Consider the following 22,741-nt stretch of genomic DNA (forward strand, 5'->3'; position numbering starts at 1 on the left):
GGTAAAAAAAGAAAACTTTAAAAAAAAAAAAAAAAAAAAAAAAAAAAAAAACAATATGATTTCCAGAATAGTGCCCAAAAATATTCATTGATTATGGACAACATATTAGCAATATATACTTTGAATTATATATTTCTCTATAACATGTTTATGTGCATAATTCATAATTGTCGTATAACCTCGAGTTCTTTGAATAATTTCCCAAAATAAACAATATTTTCACGGTGGAATGTTTAAATAAATCTCATTTATTAAAAAGAAAATGTCTGATTTACATATCTTGCTTTTAGTCTTAGATGGTTGAAATATGTAGCCGTATATTTGAATGTTGGTTTGCTTTGTTGTTAAGGTTGCCTGGACTAAAAGCCTTTTTCAGTAATGAATTTCCTTCCCTAGAGATTTGGTTATCTAGATGTTCATCGTGTAGGAATTTTATTTTCATTTAACAGAGCAGAAAATTAAAATGTTAACTATGATAATTAATTCAGTAAATACATGATGCTGCATATTGGTACATCTACACTTGGTCTTGCTTTGTTTGATCTGATATAAAATATATATGTTTTTCTGCCAACAATTCCAAAATCATTTCTCGGGAGTCCTTCATCAGCCGAAGTAATTGGACAAAGTTTAATTTTACAGGATGCAGGTTCTGCTTATCTAAAAAAACTATGGTAGAATACTGGGATGTTATAAAGAAACCCTTTTTTTTTTATTGGAATTATTACTGATTCCATTAATCAGGTACATGATTCATTGAGATACAACTGCTTTAAGATATTTTTCACGCATGACTTGAAATTTCACAATCATCTTATCTCGTGGCGGCCAGCATTCTTTGATTACTGGATCATTGGAGAAGTTCTGCATCCATGCTGATAGCAGTGGAAATTTCTCTTCATCAACCAAGTTCAGATTCATTATCTCTTCCAGGATGCTGATTATATTAGCCGTCCAACCAAAGGCAATGTCAAGATATCCGATTGTCTCTCCCCCGAAGAATTTCTTTTCTTTCAGCAACTCTTCAATGGGTTTCAGGTTCTGGACAGCTGCAGCAATAGGCTCTTCTTGCTCTTTTCCTTGAGTAGTAAAAACATTCCATATTGATGAAAAAAGCTGTATTGCACAATGATGGGTGTTATTGAGAGAAGTTCGAATTTACTTTCTACAAGAGAAGGTAGATTATCATGTTTTGGATGAAAGAGACCAAATCGATTGTCCGAACTTACTAGTTCCTTTGGCTACCAACAATTCCTTTTTGAATCGTTGGTAAAATCACCTCTTTTTAGCTAAAATATCATTGCTAAGAAGAGTCGATGTACCAAGGTGTCAAAATGTATTGGGGGGTAGCACATCTATGTATGAATGAATTCATTCTGGAAAAAGTCGAAATCATTTTTAAGGCAAGGGATTTTTATACCTTATCATCTCCAAACTTTGCCCAGAATCGTGCTTTGGCTTTCTCGTACGGATCTCTTGGCAAAAGAGGACATTGTTTCCATGTCTCGTCAACATACTCGAGAATTACAAGTGATTCACAGATTGGCTTACCGTTGTGCACAAGTACAGGAACCTTCTTGTGAATGGGATTATACTGCAGGAGTGAATCACTCTTGTTGCTGAGATCTTCGAAAATGGTCTCATATTCTAAGCCCTTAATCTTGAGTGCATGTACGATCCTCAAAGCAAATGGACTCGACCATGTCCTGAAAAGCTTCAATTCTTCAGCCATTTTGTTCTCGCAGGTAATTTTGTGAAGATCAAGAGTCAACTTATACCAAAATTTCCTTTCTTAAATGTATAATACACTATAAATGTGAATTTATTTCTATTTGTCAGCTGTGACTATTTTCGTCATATATGGCGGCTGTGAATATTTGATTAGGGGGGTGGTTGCATTACAGGCTGGTCGAACATCCTTTTCGAGGTCGATGTATTTATTATTTAATGATGTTTGTATGTGTGGACTACATTTTGCTGGTGAGATATCAATTTGACAATTGCAGTACTTCATTTTGAGGACAAAAAATCTGGGTTTCGTAATGAATAATACTACTCAAACGGGGTTTCAAAATAGAGGTTTTGACAGGTGTTGCGTTGAAAGTATCTGTATGGACAAAAATTCTGGTTTTCGTATTGAATAATGCTACTTGATATTGACATTCCCTGTAACCCGATCACTATATTATCTCGATGACCAATTTTAGATGAACTTGCAATTCCACATATGGAGTGCTCGAGCATATGGCACCCCGGGATACCATGCCCGATCACTTCCTGCCTAGCTACTTTACATATTGCGATACTTGTCCTCAAGCATAAGTAGTCCTCGAGCATATGCTCCCCTCACAACCTACGATCGTTGACCATTTAGAATTCCTAGGCAATTAAGACTTTAACTCAACCATATATTTGACTCCCGCAAGGACTCTATCACACATACAATTATGGTATTTGACCAACTCCTTAACTGTACAGGACTCCAACAAATAATGACATCAAACTAGTTGAGTCCCACTAGGAGAATATTGCTTACTACTATAAATACAGAACCTTGAGCCATTATTCAGATACATTTTTCATTATTCTCCACTTTATAATTTCACGCATATAATTCCCTTTCTGACTTAAGCATCGGAGGGGCGACGAGAACATACCTCGTTGCCTTTGTTTCAGGTACCGGAAGACTACGATCGTGCTCAATCCAAATCATCAAGCTTGGGAAATCTACAGATACGATTTTTGGTAGCATCATTAGCGCCGTCTGTGGAAAACGCTGCCAAAAGCCATGGTTAACACACGATCAGGTCTTCCTCCCACAAACTCATTCGCTTCCATCCCTTATCCTGCCGAAGATCAACTGGCTCCATATGAAGAATTGTCAGGAGTGCCCGCACCTCTGCCAGCGGTCATCACAACCGAAGCATTTGAAGAGCTCCGTCAGCAGGTGGTCACACTCTTAAGTCAAAGAAATTCACATCCGTCGCGAGCGCAGGCGGAGCATGGTGATTTTATGGCTGATGCTCGAGCACGACCACCAAACCCTGCACTGGCGGAGTAGGAACCTTGTGTATTCACAATATGGCCTCGGGGTCGAGATCGGTCGTCATGGATTTCGGTGAAATTGCCCGGATTATCCAAGAAGGAATTACAGCTGGCCTGCAACGGAATGCTCGGGGGCCAACGAGTTTCACCCCTAACACTCCATTCACGCCAGAGATATTGTCATATCCCTTGCCCGATAGATTCAAATATTCTCGCATTAAAGAGTATGATGGGACGACCGACCCCATCAACCATCTCAAAGTATACACTGATGTCATGAACATGTAAGTTGCGCCGGATCAGGTTATGTGCAAAGCCTTTCCACAAACGCTGACTAATGCAACTAGAGATTGGTTCTCGACATTGGAGCCCAACTCCATAGCTTCATTATCAGATTTGGTTGTTTAGTTCTTAGCCTTCTTTGCAAGTAGAAAACGAATCAGAAAGACCGCGGCCTCTCTCATGCAACTTCGCCAGAGACCAACTGAAACTCTACGAGGATTTATGACAAGGTTCAACAAGGAAAGGTTTCAGATACCCAACCTTTACATCATAGCAGCTGTCTCCATCCTCACTTACGTCATAAGATGTGAAGCTTTCAAGATGTCTTTATCAAAGACCCCGTCGCAGATAGTGACCGAGCTCCTCACCCGAGCTGAAAAAGACATTAATATGGAGGATACACTAAATCCAAGGAGACCTGGTCCTTACCATGAAAAGATCGAGAACAAGAGGCAACATGATCTCGTTCCTTGGCATGAGCTTCCCCTGGATAAGCGCAGGAATGAGGCACCGTCAGCATCTCTCACTCGGTTGAACACCTCTAAGACAAACATCTTGATGGAGGTTAAGGATATGAAAGAATTAAAGTGGCATTCAAGGATGAAGTCGCTCCCTGACACAAGAGATAGGAGCAAGTATTGCGAATTTCACCGGGATCAGGGGCATACTACAGAGGATTGTCATGCTTTACAGTGAGAAATTGAAGACCTTATCAAAAGAGGATTTTTAAAGAATTACATTGGTCATGATAAACGATCAAGGAATGACCGTGACAATCGGAAAGAGCCTGGGGCCGGAAGCAATGCTCAACCCACCGTCGGAACCATTAATATTATCGTTGGGGGCATAGCATTCGATGGAGATATAAGTAATGGGTGAAAGCAATATGCCCGCCAACATGCTCATACCCCAAGAGAATCCCGTGACGAAGTCAAAGACATCACTTTTGGTGCAAGAGATTTGGAAGGAATATCATATCCTCATGACGATGCCTTGGTCGTCCTGTGGTTGTGGCTAACTTCGAAGTAAAGAGGATTCTGGTTGATAATGGGAGTGCAGTAAACATACTCTCGCAGGAGGCTTACGCCAAAATGGGAATCTCTCCCAAACAGCTCAAAGCAGTAAAAACTCCCCTACAGGGATTTGGTGGTGGAGTCATTATCTCTGAAGGCATCGTCGAGCTTCCGCTTACATTAGGAACTGGTAGTACACAAGTGACGGAGATCACACCATTCCAAGTGGTTAATACCCCAATGGCCTACAACATCATTCTGGGAAGACCCCTACTGAACAAGATCCAGGCTATTGTGTCAACTTTCCACCTCGCCATGAAGTTCCCCACAGGTCATGGCATCGGAGTAGTTCGAGGAGACCAAACAACAGCTAGACAGTGTAATGTTACTAGCATCCGAGGAATGAGTGCTGACATCATGCAACTCGCAGAGCTCGAGCTCGAGCTTGAGCCAAGGGATAGATTGGCCCCCATTGAGGAATTGGAAGTGGTCGAGCTCAAGCATGGAAAAGCCGTTACTATTGGTCGGGATCTCATGGCCAACCTCCGGGAGGAAGTCATCAATTGTTTGTCACGCAACATTGATGTTTTTGCATGGAAGGTGGAGGATATGCCAGGGATAGACCCAGAAGTAGCTGTCCATAAACTCAATATCAGCACAGGGGCCAAACCTGTTAAGCAAAGGAAGAGTCAGTTTGCATTGACTTCACAGATCTTAATAAGGCGTGCCCAAAGGACAGCTACTCGCTACCAAGGATTGATAATTTTGTGGATAACACATTAGGACATAAGCTGTACAGCTTCTTAGATGCATTCTCAAGGTATCATCAAATCCTCATGGCCAAAGAAGACCAATAAAAGACTTCATTCATGGCTAATTCAGCCATATATTGTTATAGGGTGATGCCATTTGGATTGAAAAATGCTGGGGCGACATATCAGAGGCTCATCAACAAAGTCTTCGTCGATTTGATAGGGAAGAACATCGAGGCCTATGTGGACGACATGGTTGTAAAGAGTAAGAGGGTGGAGGAACACATATCCGACCTAGAGGAGGTGTTCGTCATCCTACGAAAATATAAGATAAAGCTCAACCCGGAGAAGTGTGTATTCGGCATAGTTTCAGGAAAGTTTCTGGGTTTTATGATCACTCATCGGGGGATTGAGACCAACCCGACAAGATTTAAGTTCTAACAACAATGGAATCACCAAGGACCAATAAAAAGGTTCAAAAGTTGACAGACAGGGTAGCTGCCTGAAATAGGTTCATGTCCCGAGCAGCAGACAGGTGCTTCCCCTTCTTCAAAGCCCTCAGGGGTAATCATTGCTTTGAATGGAATGATGAGTGCGAGAAGGCTTTTCAGGAGCTCAAGCAGACATTGGAATCTTCTCCTATCCTTACCAAACCCAAGCCCGGGGATACTCTGTATTTATACTTAGTTGTATCTCAGAATGCAGTGAGTGTTGTCTTGGTGAAAGAGGTTAACAGGGCCCAGCAACCCATTTATTACGTAAGTAAAGTCCTACTTGATGCAGAAACAAGATACACTTTGGCAGAACTGCTTGTCTTTGCACTGATAGTGGCAGCACGAAAACTTCGGCAATATTTTCAGTCACATCCTATTGTAGTGCTCACCAATCAGCCTCTAAAACACATTCTTTAGAAACCAGCGTCTTAGGAAGATTACTGAGGTGGGCAATTGAACTCGGAGAATTTGATATAGAGTTCAAGCCCCGTCCATCTATCAAAGCTCAGGCCTTAGCTGCCTTCATTGCAGAACTCACCCCAAGGCCTCGGGGGCTAGATGGTAGCTCGAGCTCGACCACAGGTGTGTGGGAAATTTTCGTAGATGGAGCATCAAACTCCTCGGGCTCGGGCGCAGGCTAATCATAAGCCCGGACATGCTCATAAACATTCAATGCGCACTCAAGTGCGAATTTGAGGCGACCAATAATGAGGCAGAGTATGGCCGTCATCATAGCCATGGAACTCGCCATAAATCTCGAGCTTGAAAATATCAAAATTTCCAGTGATTCCCAGTTGGTGGTTGGACAAATCGAAGGGACGTTCGAAATGAAGGACGAGAAGATGAGCTTATACTGCTTGAAAGTGCATGATCTCCAGAGAAAGTTCAAAAGTTGTGAAATTGTGAAAATTTCTCGGGTTGAGAATTGTAAGGCCAATGCCTTGTCAAGATTGGTGTTTAGGGGAATAGATGGGCTTGACAAGACAGCCACATTAGAATTGTAACCGAGCCAAGCATCAACCAAACCATAGACGTCATGGATATTGATAATGAGCCATCGTGGATGGATCCAATAGTGGACTTCATAAAATATGGCAGTCTTCCAGATGATCCTCGAGCATCAAGAAGCATCCGGTCTAAAGCTCCGAGGTATTGCATGATTGAAGGAGTTTTATTTCGTAGGAGCCTCACACTTCCATACCTCAGATGCCTTAGGCCTTCCGAATCATCCCAGGCCCTAGAAGAAGTTCATGAAGGAGTATGTGGGAACCATCAAGAAGCTCAGGCATTAGCCTTCAAGCTCATAAAGTATGGATATTATTGGCCAACCATGAAGAAAGACGCCCAGGAATATGTTAAGAAGTGTGACAAGTGCTAAAGATTTGGCAATGTCATCCACCCTCCAGCAGAGGACTCACTAGCATTAATTGCATAGCCCCATTTGAGCAGTAGGGAATCGACATCCTTGGTCCCTTTCCAATAACTAGGGGGCAATTGAAGTTTGTGGTTGTGGCTATAGAGTATTTCACTAAGTGGGTGGAGGCCGAGCCTTTAGCAACAATTTCAGAGCCGAAGTTAAGAAGTTTCATTTGGAGATCCGTCATATGCAGGTTCGAGATACGAAAGTCCTCATAACTGATAATGGCAGGTAGTTTGACATGCACAATTTAAAAACTTCTGTTCCAACCTAGGGATTGATCACCATTTGACGTCGATTTCCCATCATCCAAGTAATGGTCTCGCTGAAGTGACCAATCGGATTATATTGCAAGACCTCCGTACAAGGATTGGGGATGCAAGAGGTTTCTGGTCTGACGAGTTACCTTCCATACTTTGGACGTATAGAACGTCCCACAGAACTGCTACGGGGGAAACCCCCTTCATGTTGGCTTTTGGTATTGAGGCCACCATCCCTGTTGAAGTCAGGTTGCCCAGCCAAAGAAGGCTTGAGCCTGAAGATGCAGGGCGCACCACTGAACACCTCGACCTCTTGGAAGAAGTTCGTGATCGGGTAACTTTAAGAATGACCTCCTACCAAGATAAAACAGCAAAGTACTTCAATAAAAAGTGAGGACGCGGAGATTCAGAGTTGGAGAACTTGTGTTAAGAAGGGCTGAAGCAGCAAGTCATGCCCCGGGCAAGCTAGGACCAGTCTGGGAAGGGCCCTTTGAAGTCATACGACAGCTCCAAGGAGGCGCAAACAGTTTAAGGGATACATCAGGAAGACCACTTCCAAGACCATGGAACGCCGAAAATTTAAAGATATATTACAAGTAACTTGGTCTTCCAGTTATCAGTAGTCAGGCCTGCACGTCATGGTTCACGTTTTGTATTCTCAGGCCTGCGTGCCAAGTTTTATTTTTTGGTAGTCAAGCCTACGTGCCAAGGTTCACGTTTTTAGTTGTCAGGCCTGCGTGCCAAGTCCATTTTTAAAGTATAATAAGAATTAAGTTATTCGTCAAAATATGATTTAGCTATAGAAAGCCTTGCCCTGCGCAAACAATCAAAAAGCCTTGCTCTGCGCAAGCAAAAAAAAAAAAAAAAACATTGCCCTGCGCAACCAAGTCGAGCCTTGCCCCAAGCAAGCAATCAAAAAAGCTAAACCACGAACACACTTACAAGTAACATTCCCGAGCACACAGTGCCCAATCAACGACGTGATAGATCTTATAAAAAGGCCATTATTGTTCTCGGGAATCACAGTATAGGTCAATACAATTACATTGTCATTCAGTCCCCGGGATAAACAGGTATAATATGCTCGAGCCCAATACATAATGTCAAAAATTGATTTTACAAAATTAAGTCCTCGAGATAACTTGTATACATGCTCGAGCTAAACACAATTTTGAAAATGATTGTGAAATTTAGTTCTCAAGAGAGTCATATTGGCCGAGCATGACAACAATAAATCTTCGTCGTCGATGAATAAGTACGTCAAGGCTAAAACTTCATTTAGGCGTCGAGATATTTAATTAATCTAGGCGTCGAGTTGTTAACTCATCTTAGGTGTCCAGATATTTAATTAATCTAGGCGTCGAGTTATTAATTCATCTTAGGCGTCGAGTTGTTAACTCATCTTAGGCGTCGAGATATTTAATTAATCTAGGCGTCGAGTTGTTAATTCATCTTAGGAGTCGAGATATTAATACATTTTAGGCGTCGAGCTGTTTAAAATATTTTGGGCGTCGAGTTATTATTTCATCTTAAGCGTCGAGTCATCCATTATTCGTCTTAAAAGTGAGCTATTTAAATTTGTCCTGATTGTCAAGATGCCCAAGTCGTCAGCCATACACCCCATACGTTGATAAACATCGATAAAAAGAACATTAACTAAGATCGAGCAAAATACTTGTTCAAAATACAAAAACAGGTGTCGTCATGATCAAAAAGAATAATCAAGAAGTCTAGTCCTCAATATTCTGGTTGGGCTGATCTTCCTCGACGTCGTCACCCTCGATGTCGACCTCTTCATCATCAATGTTCTCCTCGGACTCCGAGAGGGTAAGGTCCTCAGCCACCTGTGGGATAGTCTTCAAGTCCTCGGGCGTTGCGTCTGGCTTCGAGCGAATGAATGCTCAAACCTCTTTTAGGGCATGAAAGTACGAGCCCATTGCGTATTCGCCCTTGAGCTCATTAAAGACATCAGACTTCTTGAACTCCTCGACTGAGTCAGCTCGAGCTTGGACCAACCTCCCTTCATAATCCCTATGAATATTTTCAAGCTCCAGCTTCACCTCTTCAGCCTCATCCTTCATGGCACCAACTTCTTCTCGAGCTTTCATGAGCTCGCTATTCATCTGCTCATGCTCCCTCAGCAGCTGAGCACGGTCGGCCTCAAGGTCGGCAATTCTTTTATTACGAGTCGTAAAGGAGTCCTTGAGGTCAGTCAATTTGGAGGACTCATCTTTTCCTTTCAAAGATAGACCTCGAGCAATGCTTAACGTCTGGAAAAAAATGGACGAACGAAAGTTTAATAAAGCTTTGATTAAAAAAGATGTAAAAATACCTGAACAAATAAAGTTCAGATTACATGATCGACGTACCTTTAGCGTCATGGCCTCGAGGGCCCTCATGCCATCATCAAAGCCAATACTTCCTCGGTACTGGTCAACAATGCTCGGCAAAAATTGACCTCGGGTTTGGTCCTCTAATGGGACAAACCATGTTGGCAGAGCCCCATCCTCGAGATCAACCACTTCGATAGGACCTCGAGATTGAGGGACACTCCGAGGTGTACCCTGAGGGGTTGGGCGCTCAACCCTTTCCCGCTCTTTGGTCGAGGATTTCCCCCTTGGCTGTGAAGTTTTGTCGGGGCCACTCCTCTGTTTCTCGAGCTTGGAATCTCGAGCTCTCTTTTGTCCCCTCTTCTGGTCGGGAGCCCGAGCCTGGGGGACCTTGGACTTCTTGTTAACTGCAAGACATAGGGCAGCAGGATCAAACGTCATTTCTGCAAAATCACCCAACATTAGCACGAGCACGAGCACGAGCATTACAAACGTAGGCAGAATAACGAAAACATTGAAAGTGCATATCCTACCCTCGACGCCTTTCACATTTGCGAGATCGAGGATGTCATCTATATCATACACCAAAGGCTCGAGATTTTCTAACATAAGCCTATCCCTCTCTAAGGACTCAAAATAGGCTTAACCCTCACAAAACTTCGCAGTATCTGGTAAGACATCCTCGAGGATGTTCTATATCATACACCAAAGGCTCCAGATTTTCTAACATAGCCTATCCATCTCTAAGGACTCAAAATAGGCTTAACCCTCATAAAACCTCGTAGTATCTGGTAAGACCCACTGAGGACTAAAAGGTAGGTCGAGATCTTGAGTCACGACGTAAAACCATTTTTCCTTCCACCCTTTTAACGAATTAGGCATCCTTGGGATGAAAGGTAGGCAAAACACGAGAATTGGGGAAGTTGTTTCAGGTCGAACACCATCCTGCATAAGTCTAGGTATGGGGTAATTCCTAGGTACCTACAAGCTACAAAAAAAATAAGTCAACATCCTCCACCCATTTGGCACTAACTGCCCGGGGACTCATATTGTGCTCGGTCAACAGGGTAACAAAGAATGGGTGCACGGGCCACCTAAGCCCCCTTTAAAGAATCTCTGAAAATCACAAACTCTTTTTCCCAAGCTAGAGCCATCCTATCCCCATCCTCGGGATGCCTTATATCACAACCCGGCATAAGGCCATATTCCCTAGCCGTCGATATCGCTAAGTGTTCCTTAACCTACACGGTTGATCTGGGAACCTAAGTGACGTCGGATTATCCTGAGCTCGAGGCTGAGCACTAATAGGTACTGCCATTGGCACTATGGACTGTCCTAAATCCTCGAGTGTAGACCTAGACCCTGAAGACGATGTGTCTCCTTCACTACTCGACATCCTATTCCAAGCTAGGACCTTTCTAAATAAACAACTTAAGTTCTCAAGCTCTTACCTGATACTGACGATTGCGAGAAAAATTTACTGAGAGTGAAAAAGTAAAAAATGAATAGCAAAAGGAGTATTTATAGGAGACCTGGGTAGGAGCCCAAAAGTCGCTGGCACAACCGTCCGATCACGCCACGTGTCTACATTCAGGGGCTCAACCCTTCCACCGCCTCACTTGTTTAGGGCTGATGTCATCACCATGTCAGCTTTGCTCACTCGTCTTCAAAATCCCAAGCATTTACACATCAGTCGCCTTCGAGCCTCTTTGCATCGTATCCTCGAGCGAAAGCTTCAAGCATATGTGCACGGGGGCCAATGATACTGACATTCCCTGTAACCCGATCACTATATTATCCTGACGACTAATTTTAGATGAACTTGCAATTTCACATATGGAGTGCTCGAGCATATGGCACCCCAGGATACCATGCCCGATCACGTCCTGCCTGGCTGCTTTACATATTGCGATACTTGTCCTCGAGCATAAGCAGTCCTCGAGCATATGCTCCCCTCACAACCTTTGATTGTTGACATTTTAGAATTCCTATGCAATTAGGATTCTAACTCAACCATATACTTGACTCCTGCAAGGACTCTATCGCACATACAATTATGGTATTTGACCAACTCCTTAATTGTATAGGACTCCAACATATAAGCACATCTAACTAATTGAGTCCCACTAGGAGAATGTCGCTTACTACTATAAATACAGAACCTTGAGCCATTATTCAGGTGCGTTTTTCATTATTCTCTAGTTTATAGCCTCACGCATATAATTTCCTTTCTGACTTAAGCGTCGGAGGGGCGATGAGAACATACCTCGTTGCCTTTATTTTAGGTACCGAAAGACTACTATCGTGCTCAATCCAAATCATCAAGTTCAGGAAATCTACAGGTACGATTTTTGGTAGCATCACTACTCAAACAAGGATTTTTGGTAGCATCACTACTCAAACAAGGATTTTGACAAGTGTTGTGTTGGAAGTATCCGTATGCATAATTTTTTTACTATTTTTTTCTAACTGTTCAATGATACTTGTGTAGCAAAATTCTTTTATATGGGTTTTGCTATTTATATGCCAGTGTTTGACAGTCCGGTGTACAATTCCCTCATGATAGGATCCGTGCCTAATAGAAAAATTACGAGTTCCCTATTATGAAGGAACTATACATCGGGATTGTCAAACTCGGCATACGCCTAGCAAAACCCCCTTTCATATTATCGTACGTTGTTTGGAAAAAAAAAAAAAAAAAAGGCCCCTCAGCACTATTGTTAGTGGGTATAAACAATAGGGCAGTGCGTGGAGTCATTATTGGTGGGGTATTATCAAGCGATAGTGGCTATTATTATTGGGACCAACTTTCTAAGAAAGTTCTGTATTATTATTATTATTATTATTATTATTATTACTTATTCCCAGTAAATTGTGTCCACAGTCAATGAACTTTCATTATTATTATTATTTGAAGCAATTTATTCCCAGTAAATTGTGTCCACCGTCAATGAACTTTCAATGAGATCTCATTGGAAATTGAGATCAATTCCTCTATTTGCCCATAGGATCACTGTTCAAAGAATTATTTAGAAGCCAGCAAAATGTAAAGAAGAAAAATAGCAATACCAAGATTTATAAGGAGAACTTTCAAATCGAAGAAATATCCTTAGCTGTGATAGATAGAGATATTTCGCATAAACTAAAAATTTGTACGATCATATAAAATCCCTCAAGCACTCCAAACCCGAAGCACACCTACCGGATGAGACTATAAAGTATCCCAAATTCTCAATCTGAGAGAGTCTATGACTATCTTAGACATGGAGGCTCTTGTTAATAGAACACGATATTTCAAATAGAAAACGATAAACCCCCTATAACACACAGAACAATTCAAATCCTATTTTACTAAGAATCAAACAATAAAAATCTATTTTTATTTCAATTAGCACAATAAAAAGTCAAAAATCCTAACACGATCAAGACCAGTCAACGATAGTTAAAAATATTAGGGGTCGACCAACTGCGGTTGCTATCTCATTTCTTTACACCAGGAGTGTACCTCGTGGAAACGCATAGGTAGGAGATATTGATATTGCATACAATTAAACAGATTTTGATAAAAGTTGATAAAATGTGGGATTAAAAAGTTGTGGAAATGTAGAGAACCAAGGGAGATTTATTTTCTTATAGCTAGGATTATAAGATTTTAATTAATAATGTCTCTAGATGAAGGTAACAGAGACGAGTTTAATTGGTAGCCTTGTCAGCAAATTTGCAACACAATTTTTTACACTGAATCATGATAAGTTGATGCGAAAAACAGTATAAAACAGAATGTGACATATACACATACCTAATTTTTCTTGCAAGGTTCTTTTAACTCAACTTGAACTTATCTTGTTTCCCAAAATTCTTTTTAACAACCAGTTTTTGACATTTCCTAAGATTTTTTTAATCATTCAGCTCTTGTTTCGTGTTTTCTGTAGCAAGCGTATGATGTCGTAACAAGTAATATCAGAGACACGGACATGGGGGGACTGAGTTGGGCTGTAGTCCCCCCCCAAGGCCCAAGATTTTATTTTATTTTTTTTTTTTGTGATTTTTTTTTTCACGCATTAGCCCAACTTGAAATTTTGTAACCCGATCTTGAATCTAATCTTGAATCTGTCCTTGAGTAATATAATGGACCTATGAGCCCGAATTGTAGTTCTCACAGAGAGTATTATTTAAAATCTAATTTACTATTCTAACTCCTAATTAACGAAAAACAAATAACAGTATGTATGCACACAATCAATACAACTTAGGAATTTAACGTATGAATGTGGATGTTAGTACTTACAATTCACAGTAATCACTTCTAATTCTCAAATCAATATTCATTACTTATTGTAGTATTCAATTGAATTTTTCATTATTAATCAACATATCTCTCTCGAGTTCAAATTGATTCTTCTTATTTCTCTCCTTTGGTATCATTGTAACCCTAGGATCTTTCTTGATGGAATTCACATAACCAAAAATCACCATTTCATCTCAATTATATTTAGTTCAGAGTTTCTAAAAATTAAGCGGTTGAATTCCAATTTGTTCTTATTTTTTCATGTGCAAAATCAATGCCTAGATACTAGTAGCAATCTTTGCAGTTAGTAATTAGCTGTGTAAATGAAAAGAGTGTGCAGCACTAAAGAAACACCCTCCATAGAGCTACCAAAACTCACTTTACTAGCATTTTTCATCTGGTAGTGCTATATATAGAACATGAATTTCTGCTAAACTTCTTGCAAAATCAAATGGTTTCAAATGATGAAACGGCTCAGAGGATGTCCTCGAAAAGGTTGGTTCTTTATAGTCCAACATAAAAATGGAAATATTTTTGAGAAATCTTTTGTATATAATCAAATGTCTGATTCTTTTTTTTCTTTGTTCTGGTAAAGATTAATTGGCAAAGTTGCTGTTATAACTGGTGGTGCAAGAGGAATAGGAGCTGCCACGTCGAAATTGTTGGCTGAGAATGGAGCTCATGTCATCATAGCTGACATACTCGACGAATTAGGAGCAAAACTAGCCGATTTCATTGGAGGCCGATACGTACACTGTGATGTCTCGAAAGAATACGATGTTGAACACGCAATTCAATTTGCACTAAAATGGAAAGGTCGAATAGACATCATGTTCAACAATGCTGGCATAGCAGGACCAGAAGGGAGCATAATGAACCTCAAAATGGATGATCTGAGGGCATTGGTCGATATAAATTTGAATGGAATAGTACACGGAATCAAACACGCTGCTCGAGCGATGATTGAGGCTAAAAGAGGCGGTTCCATAATATGTTCATCAAGTTCTGCAGCCATCATGGGAGGCCTGGCAGCCCATGCCTATACATTGTCAAAAGAGGCCATTCTTGGTCTGGCCAGGAGCACGGCATGTGAGCTCGGGGTACATGGCATACGCGTGAATTGCGTTTCACCCCACGGGGTGCCGTCCGAGATGCTCATGAGTGGCTACAGAAAGTTCCTTGGGAACGAAGATTTGAAGCCGGAGGATGTTGGAAAGATTGTGGCGGAAAGAGGGAGCCTTATTAAGGGAAGATGTGGGAGTTTTGAAGATGTTGCACAGGGCGTCCTTTTTCTAGCGAGCGATGAAGCGGGATTTATAACAGGGCACAATCTAGTTATAGATGGGGGTTATACTTCTGCTTGTAGTCAAATGAGCTTCATGTACAAAGGCTAATAGTTCAACAAAACAAAAAGAATAATCTCGCACAATAGAATAATGCTATCTAACACCAGTGATACTAGAGCATCGGTTTATGTAGCATTATGCGAGGTGAAATTATGTGATATCTTTAATTGAATCTGTAATTTAACGTTACTAGTATTGTCATCTAGATAGGTGTTAAATAGCATTACTCCATACAATAAGTGCCTGCGGTGTAGAGAATTCTATGCATTCAATGACAGTGAATGCAACAAAACATGGTTAAATTCAATGTACAGACTCATGCGATCCTATTTGCGATAACCTTTCTTGGTGCTCCATCCCGAAGTTGAGCTTGGTTGAGTTATCGATCCACTCATTGAAAGGGCCAGGGTGGATAGGAAATAAAATCCTATTCTAGATTAAGAAATTGATTTCCCAGGTCGCCACTAGTGTTAGAATCTTCAAAAGTTGAAGATTGAGGATTGCTGGATCCCAAATGAAAGCGAAGAATAATCCTTAAATCCTAATCAAGATACAGTCTTGATCCTCAACAAATCTTCGATTGTAACCAAACCCAAATAGTCACAAAATTGTATAAAGACTCGTATCTTTATTTTCCATGAATCGAAAATAAAGACAATCATTTGAAGGCTCAACATGGAGAGCAAACATAACAAAACATGTTATACTTTTGTATTTTACAGAATTTGTTTATTTATTATAACATTATATTTTGCTACGTACATGTTTTTGAGTTCTTATTATTGTAATTCCCCTTTAGATAACATAGGGTATAAGCTTGAAATTCTTATGAAATGATATCATGATAACACGAATAAAAGATTAATTATCAAATGTAAATTAGACTAAAGTCAAACATATAGGAAACAAATGAAATGCGTCTTTCACCAAAATTTAACGAGGAAACGAAGTCGCGCGTTTTGTTACGACTTTACTTTTAGACGGAGGACGAGAAGAACAAGCGGCAATATGAAAGAGAGACACAACTCAGGAATGGGTGGCACAATCAAATATCCAAAAGCTTTTCTAGGAATCATTTGGGGTCTTTTTTTACTATCTTCCTATCAAGTCATTGCTAAATCTCGTGTTCCCATCTCTGTAAGTGCTGCTTTCTGTTGGCTTTTCTGTGGGGTTGTGGGTAGAACATTCAATCGCATATAATTCTGTTCGATTTTGTAAGAATTTCGACGGTGACTCTTTTCTCTGTTTAACAGGACTCAGAGATTCGACTGAAGAAAAACGAGTGCTATGCGGACATTGAGAGGTAGAGTTTTCACGCTATCATGATTTTTTAAGGGGTCATTGTTTGCTGAAATTATATATTTTTGGTTCGTTTCTTTGATGGATCTTCACTGGGCTTATAGTGCTGTTTAAAATTTTTGATTTTGTGGGTTTTGTGCGATTATTTTGTTGCGAAGTGGATTGTGGGGTCAACAATGCAAGTCATCAGTGATAGCCGAGGAGAATTGTGCTTTGCAATGCTTGTCTCCAGTCTGTTATGAGCTCATCTATGAGAGTGATCCGGTGTGAATTCAATGAATTTAAATTTGCCCTTGTGGCAGCTTATTCTTATTGTGGGTGTGATTTAGCCAGATGAGTTTACTTGGTTTGTTTTCACTATTGTAGTTGGAAGAAGGGGAAAAAGATTATGTGAGGAGTTCGGAGTACAAGTACTGTATGCACAGGTAAAATATCACATTAATTTATTTCCCAAACAAGATAAAATGTATTTTTGTTTGGATTTTGTATGCTAAATTCCTACTATTGATGCCAATGGAGATGAAATGATAGGAATTTTATTAATTGGGCTCTTATTAATTTTTCTTTTATTGGTAGTTAAATAAACTTTATTACCTAGAAGAGAATGATAAATTACATTAATACTCTCTCAAGACATGCCCATATGCGAACAGATCCACACGAGCAAGATATAGTCTAGGAGAATGGAAATTAACATTCAGATTTCAGCAAAGATGGATAATCAGATTAATAACCGAACAAATACTGCTGAAGTTAAATGTGGCAGTGATCTCTTAATTGCATTTTTGGTATGTCAATTGCAAGATAGACTTCATTGTTTGTTTTGTTTGATACATACGATTTTCTTTCCTTGTGCCTTTTTATGTAACAGCATTAACACGGGTTTTAATGAAAAAAAATCATGAGATAGAAGTGGGTGGAACTAAAGAAAATATTGTTCTTCATTATTTCTTGGGTTGCTAATTCATGAAGCATATTGCTTCTTTTTGAGTTATACCGACAGATATGTAAAGCAAGATGTAGGAGAGCTTAAATTTAGAAATGAAATTATTACGTTCCTATAATTTTATTAAGCTGATAAGCTTTACCACTTTAAAAAGAGTAAATAAAATAGAGTTTGAAGAATTTTTGTTATAGATTTCCTTCTGGCGCTGGCTGCATAATTCAGGCAGGCTATATATTATGAATGTGTATCTGGTTCTGACGAGTTCTTCGTAACTTCTCTCTTCACATGTGTGGTTTTGTAATTACGAAGTCAAACACTTGGAAGATTTCTAAACCTAAAGGGTTGGTGCCAGAAGTTGAATTGTATTCCATATCTGAGCAGTTCTTAAATTGAATAAGGGCATGTTATTGTCAAATCATTTTTAGAGTCATTCCTTGATAAACGATCACTATGCGTTCATGTCACTTCAAGGTACTACATGAGAAAATAGCAAAATCCGAACCAATATATCGTAATTTATTAGTTAACATGATTATTTGCATGAAAAAGATGGAGTCAAATCCACTATTGCTTTATGTCAAGCAGGGTAAATCCTTAACCCTTCCCCCTTTTATTAAGATTGAAGAATGTTCTCGTTAATATAAGCAGGAATTTACGTAAGACAGTTATTTTATTTATTATTTATTATTTTTTGGGTGATAGTTAAAAGGTTGATGGATAAGCTGTATATGATATTTTCACCTCATACAGTTCCTTGTTCAATTGTTTTGAATTCATTGGATCATGTTTTGATCCGCTTCCTTCTTCTACTCCTTCTCGGAGAGTTATTAGATATGACCTGACCTCAAAAGAACAAGGTCAAGGTCCGCGATTGAGGCGATGGGGATAAACTTCATCATCGAGAGGGAAACAATCCACATCACTAGCTAAGGCCCCTAAATGGTCTCTCAGTGTAGGGATATTTTTATATTCTTTCTAGGATATTTACTATTTTCTAGTATTTTACATGTAATGGTAATTAGGAATAGACAACCTATATCAATGAAACGTTTAACTAGTGGACTTTGTTGCTATTTTCATTGTTGTTAGTCAAATATATTAAGTGAAGGTACAGAAAGAGAGGGATTGGGACCCTAGGTAAACAAAAGCCTATATAGCAATTAAATGCTACGCCTTGAACCTCTCAGCTATCTCTCCTACATAATGATTATGAGCCAGCTGTCTACAGGAAGCAACTTTCCCTTCGGTAGTAGCTCCATCTGCTCCTTAGTCATAGCAGTTAGGGTAGCGGAGTATCCATGTTGTGTCAGACTCTATATCACAAGATGCATAAACCTTCTCCCCAATGCGGTTAATACTAGTGTTGTGTATCATGTGATGATATTTTGCTCCTCTATGTATTTCGTGACCGAACATTAGAATTAGTGAAAGTTAGTTCTTCACGATTGGTAAAAGTGAAGAGATGGAAGAAATTAGCTAATAATGTGGAGTTTAGTCCTTGGTTTTGCCTGTAGTCTGTTTGGAGCTGGATGCATGGCATATTAATTACTAGAATCAGAGTTGAAAGACAACAAAGGAGATACGGAAGATAGCCAGAAAATACTTTTCTAGATGGGGAAGGATCGCCTTGGTAAAACTTTTATTTCTTATTGTTACTCCTAAGTCTTTTGTTTCTTATTCTTACCCCTAAGTTGATTATGAAATCCTCGAGTGACCCATGTCTATGGTTTTTTTAGAACCCTTTTATCTCCCCCCTCTTTGTTATGGTTCCTGATTAGTACGGCCGTAGAGGCACTGTCCAAGCTGCGTGTTAACATGCCAAATTTGGGTGGAATTATTTTAACATTTAGTCTAGTATATTGTGTTGATTTTCACTCAGTGTGTCCATATTTTTCATACTTGTTCCAAGTGATGATATGTTACAGCTTTTGAATTGTGAAACTAGGTACGGATTTAAGAAAAAAATGAATGATAAATTACATAATACTATCTCAAGACACTCCCATATGCAAACAGATCCACACGAGCAACCATCTAATCTAGGAGAATAGAAATTAACATTCAGATTTCAGCAAAGATGGATAATCAGATTAATAACCAAACAAATACTGCTGAAGTTTATATGTGGCAGTGATCTCTTAATTGCATTTATGGTATGTCAATTGCAAGATAGACTTCATCGTTTGTTTTGTTTGATACATACAATTTTCTTTCCTTGTGCCTTTTTATGTAACAGCATTAACACGGGTTTTAATGAAAAAAAAATCATGAGATAGAAGTGGGTGGAACTAAAGAAAATATTGTACTTCATTATTTCTTGGGTTGCTAATTCATGAAGCATATTGGGTTATTCTTGTTGAGTTATACCGACAGATATGTAAAGCGAGATGTAGGAGTGCTTAAATTTAGAAATGAAATTATAACATTCCTATAATTTAATTCAGCTGATAAGCTTTACCACTTTAAAAAGATTAAATAAAATAGAGTTTGAAGAATTTTTGTTATAGATTTCCTTTTGGCACTGGCTGATATTTCAGGCAGGTAATATATTATCAACAAGTATCTGGTTCTGACAAGTTATTCGGAACTTCTCTCTTCGCATGTGTGGTTTTGTACTTTCAAAGTCAAACACTTGGAAGATTTCTTCTCAAGCTCTAAACCTAAAGGTTTGCCAGAAGTTGAATTGTATTCCATATCTGAGTAGTTCTTAAACTGGGTAAGGGCATGTTATTCTCAAATCTTTTGAAATTCATTCTTTGATAAATGATCATTATGCGGTCATGTCACGTCAAGGTACTCCATGAGAAAATAGCAAAATCCGAACCGATATATCATAATCGATTAGTTAACATGTTGGTTAACTCTATCTTGAAACATGAAAAAGAAATCATTGGATTATCGAATTATCTCCCATGAAAAAGATGGAGACAAATCCACTATTGCTTTACGTCAAGCAGGTTAAATCCTTAACCTTTCCCCCTCTTATTAAGATTGAAGAATGTTCTCGTTAATGTAAGCAGGGATTTACGTAAGACAATTATTTTATTTTTATTATTTTTTATTTTTTTGGGGTGATAGTTAAAAAGTTGACGGAAAAGCTTTATATGAGATTTTCACCTCATATAGTTCCTTGTTCAATTGTTTCAAATTCATTGGATCATGTTCTGATCTCCTTCCTTCTTCTACTCCGTCTCGAAGATTAACTAGATATGACCTCAAAATAACAGGGTCAAGGTCCGCCATTGAGATGATGAGGATAAACTTCATCATCGAGAGGGAAAAAATCCACATCACTAGCTAAGGCCCCTAAATGGTCTCTCAGTGTAGGGATATTTTCATTTTCTTTCTAGGATTTTTACTATTTTCTAGTATTTTACATGTAATGGCAATTAGGAATAGACAACCTATGTCAATGAAATGTCTAACTAGTGGAATAAAGGTCTCTGTTGCTATTTGATTCATTATTGTTAGTCAAATATTTTAAGTGAAGGTACAGAAACAGAGGGATTGGGACCCTAGGTAAACAAAAGCCTATATAGCAATTAAATGCTACGCCTTGAACCTCTCAGCTATCTCTCCTACATAATAATTATGAGCCAGCTGTCTACCGGAAGCAACTTTCCCTTCGGTAGTAGCTCTATCTGCTCCTTAGTCATAGCAGTTAGGGTAGCGGAGTATCCATGTTGTGTCAGACTCTACATCACAAGATGCATCAACCTTCTCCCCAATGCGGTTAATACTAGTGTTGTGTATCATGTGATGATATTTTGCTCCTCTATGTATTTCGTGACCGAACATTAGAATTAGTGAAAGTTAGTTCTTCACGATTGGTAAAAGTGAAGAGATGGAAGAAATTAGCTAATAATGTGGAGTTTAGTCCTTGGTTTTGCCTGTAGTCTGTTTGGAGCTGGATGCATGGCATATTAATTACTAGAATCAGAGTTGAAAGACAACAAAGGAGATACGGAAGATAGCCAGAAAATACTTTTCTAGATGGGGAAGGATCGCCTTGGTAAAACTTTTATTTCTTATTGTTACTCCTAAGTCTTTTGTTTCTTATTCTTACCCCTAAGTTGATTATGAAATCCTCGAGTGACCCATGTCTATGGTTTTTTTAGAACCCTTTTATCTCCCCCCTCTTTGTTATGGTTCCTGATTAGTACGGCCGTAGAGGCACTGTCCAAGCTGCGTGTTAACATGCCAAATTTGGGTGGAATTATTTTAACATTTAGTCTAGTATATTGTGTTGATTTTCACTCAGTGTGTCCATATTTTTCATACTTGTTCCAAGTGATGATATGTTGTAGCTTTTGAAATGTGAAACTAGGTACGGATTTAAAAAACCCTTCCCCATGAGAAGTAAATTAGAAGCGTTGAATGTTTTTCCTGCTTGATTACATATTACTCACGTTTTAGCTGGATAACTATTCATCTTTGATTCGACTAATTCGTTGTGTGCACCTTTTTAGTGATCCGTTATTCACTAGACTTGGATGTTGGCAGGGTATCCCTTGGAGAGAGTCTAGATAATATCAAAGGTTCCTTCGACTTCTAACTACAAATTGACAGTAATCCTGCGGCTGGAAATTTGGTTTACCAGGAAAGCTGATCCAATAATGAGTGGGGGTTGCCGAAAAAGGCAGAATCAAGATATGTTGTATATTTGCATGTTGTATGGTACAGCTAAGAACTTGTGATATTTTGGTATGATACAGCTTTTGAATTGTGAAACTAGGTACGGATTTAAGAAACCCTTCCCTATGAGAGGTAAATTAGAAGCGTTGGATTTTTTTCTGCTTGATTGCATATTACTCGCGTTTTAGCTGGATAACTATTCATCTTTGATTCGAAATTCATTGTGTGCGCATTTTTAGTGATCCGTTATTCACTAGACTTGGACGTTGGCAGGGTATCTCTTGGAGAGAGTCTAGATAATATCAAAGGTTCCTTCGACTTCTAACTACAAATTGACAGTAATCATGCGGCTGGAAATTTGGTTTACCAGGAAAGCTGATCCAATAATGAGTGGGGATTGCCGAAAAAGGCAGAATCAAGATATGTTGTATATTTGCATGTTGTATGGTACAGCTAAGAACTTGTGATATTTTGGTATGATCTTCTAGAAAATGCGAATAAGATAGTAAATGTACGACTTACAATTTGAAAGTGTCCCATAAATCGTACTGGAATATTTATCATTTCCCCTGAAGGCAGAGATGCCTAGAATCGCGATAAATTTCCACTTGAGAGCTTCTAGCCTTACGATTTA

The 22,741-nt window shown here is 39.3% G+C and overlaps 4 protein-coding genes across 4 annotated transcripts; 3 read left to right on the forward strand and 1 right to left on the reverse strand.

Moving 5' to 3' along the window:
- Positions 1-577: 577 nt before the first annotated feature.
- On the reverse strand, positions 578-1,824 carry LOC111385395 (glutathione transferase GST 23-like). Its single transcript, XM_023009781.1, has 2 exons — positions 1,421-1,824; positions 578-1,116 (listed from the first exon to the last, which is right to left on the reverse strand). Exons 1-2 carry the CDS (start codon positions 1,730-1,732, stop codon positions 754-756), a joined length of 675 nt encoding a protein of 224 aa, XP_022865549.1. The 5' UTR covers positions 1,733-1,824; the 3' UTR covers positions 578-753.
- Positions 1,825-3,108: 1,284 nt separating this feature from the next.
- Positions 3,109-4,023, forward strand: LOC111378148. Its single transcript, XM_023001318.1, has 2 exons — positions 3,109-3,329; positions 3,477-4,023. Exons 1-2 carry the CDS (start codon positions 3,109-3,111, stop codon positions 4,021-4,023), a joined length of 768 nt encoding a protein of 255 aa, XP_022857086.1.
- A 10,244-nt stretch (positions 4,024-14,267) lies between these two features.
- LOC111385403 (short-chain dehydrogenase reductase ATA1) lies at positions 14,268-15,432 on the forward strand. The gene is made up of 2 exons (XM_023009791.1): positions 14,268-14,376; positions 14,477-15,432. Exons 1-2 carry the CDS (start codon positions 14,333-14,335, stop codon positions 15,273-15,275), a joined length of 843 nt encoding a protein of 280 aa, XP_022865559.1. The 5' UTR covers positions 14,268-14,332; the 3' UTR covers positions 15,276-15,432.
- Positions 15,433-16,145: 713 nt separating this feature from the next.
- Positions 16,146-22,721, forward strand: LOC111385422. Its single transcript, XM_023009806.1, has 5 exons — positions 16,146-16,364; positions 16,481-16,530; positions 16,685-16,790; positions 16,893-16,951; positions 22,381-22,721. The coding sequence occupies exons 1-5, from the start codon at positions 16,236-16,238 to the stop codon at positions 22,430-22,432; spliced, it is 396 nt and encodes a 131-aa protein (XP_022865574.1). The 5' UTR covers positions 16,146-16,235; the 3' UTR covers positions 22,433-22,721.
- The last annotated feature ends 20 nt before the right edge of the window (positions 22,722-22,741 follow it).

This window comes from Olea europaea, chromosome 3 (assembly GCF_002742605.1).
Source record: "Olea europaea var. sylvestris chromosome 3, O_europaea_v1, whole genome shotgun sequence".
Lineage (NCBI taxonomy): Eukaryota > Viridiplantae > Streptophyta > Magnoliopsida > Lamiales > Oleaceae > Olea > Olea europaea.

Bases quoted from the DNA above. Each gene is read 5' to 3' on its own strand.
- LOC111385395 (XM_023009781.1), bottom strand. From the start codon at position 1,732: ATGGCTGAAGAATTGAAGCTTTTCAGGACATGGTCGAGTCCATTTGCT. The intron at 1,117-1,420 runs GTATAAAAATCC...TGTGCAATACAG, and splicing joins CAAAGTTTGGAGATGATAAG to CTTTTTTCATCAATATGGAA.
- LOC111378148 (XM_023001318.1), top strand. From the start codon at position 3,109: ATGGATTTCGGTGAAATTGCCCGGATTATCCAAGAAGGAATTACAGCT. The intron at 3,330-3,476 runs GTAAGTTGCGCC...CTTTGCAAGTAG, and splicing joins TACACTGATGTCATGAACAT to AAAACGAATCAGAAAGACCG.
- LOC111385403 (XM_023009791.1), top strand. From the start codon at position 14,333: ATGGTTTCAAATGATGAAACGGCTCAGAGGATGTCCTCGAAAAG. The intron at 14,377-14,476 runs GTTGGTTCTTTA...GTTCTGGTAAAG, and splicing joins CAGAGGATGTCCTCGAAAAG to ATTAATTGGCAAAGTTGCTG.
- LOC111385422 (XM_023009806.1), top strand. From the start codon at position 16,236: ATGAAAGAGAGACACAACTCAGGAATGGGTGGCACAATCAAATATCCA. The intron at 16,365-16,480 runs GTAAGTGCTGCT...TCTGTTTAACAG, and splicing joins AATCTCGTGTTCCCATCTCT to GACTCAGAGATTCGACTGAA. The intron at 16,952-22,380 runs GTAAAATATCAC...GGACGTTGGCAG, and splicing joins TACAAGTACTGTATGCACAG to GGTATCTCTTGGAGAGAGTC.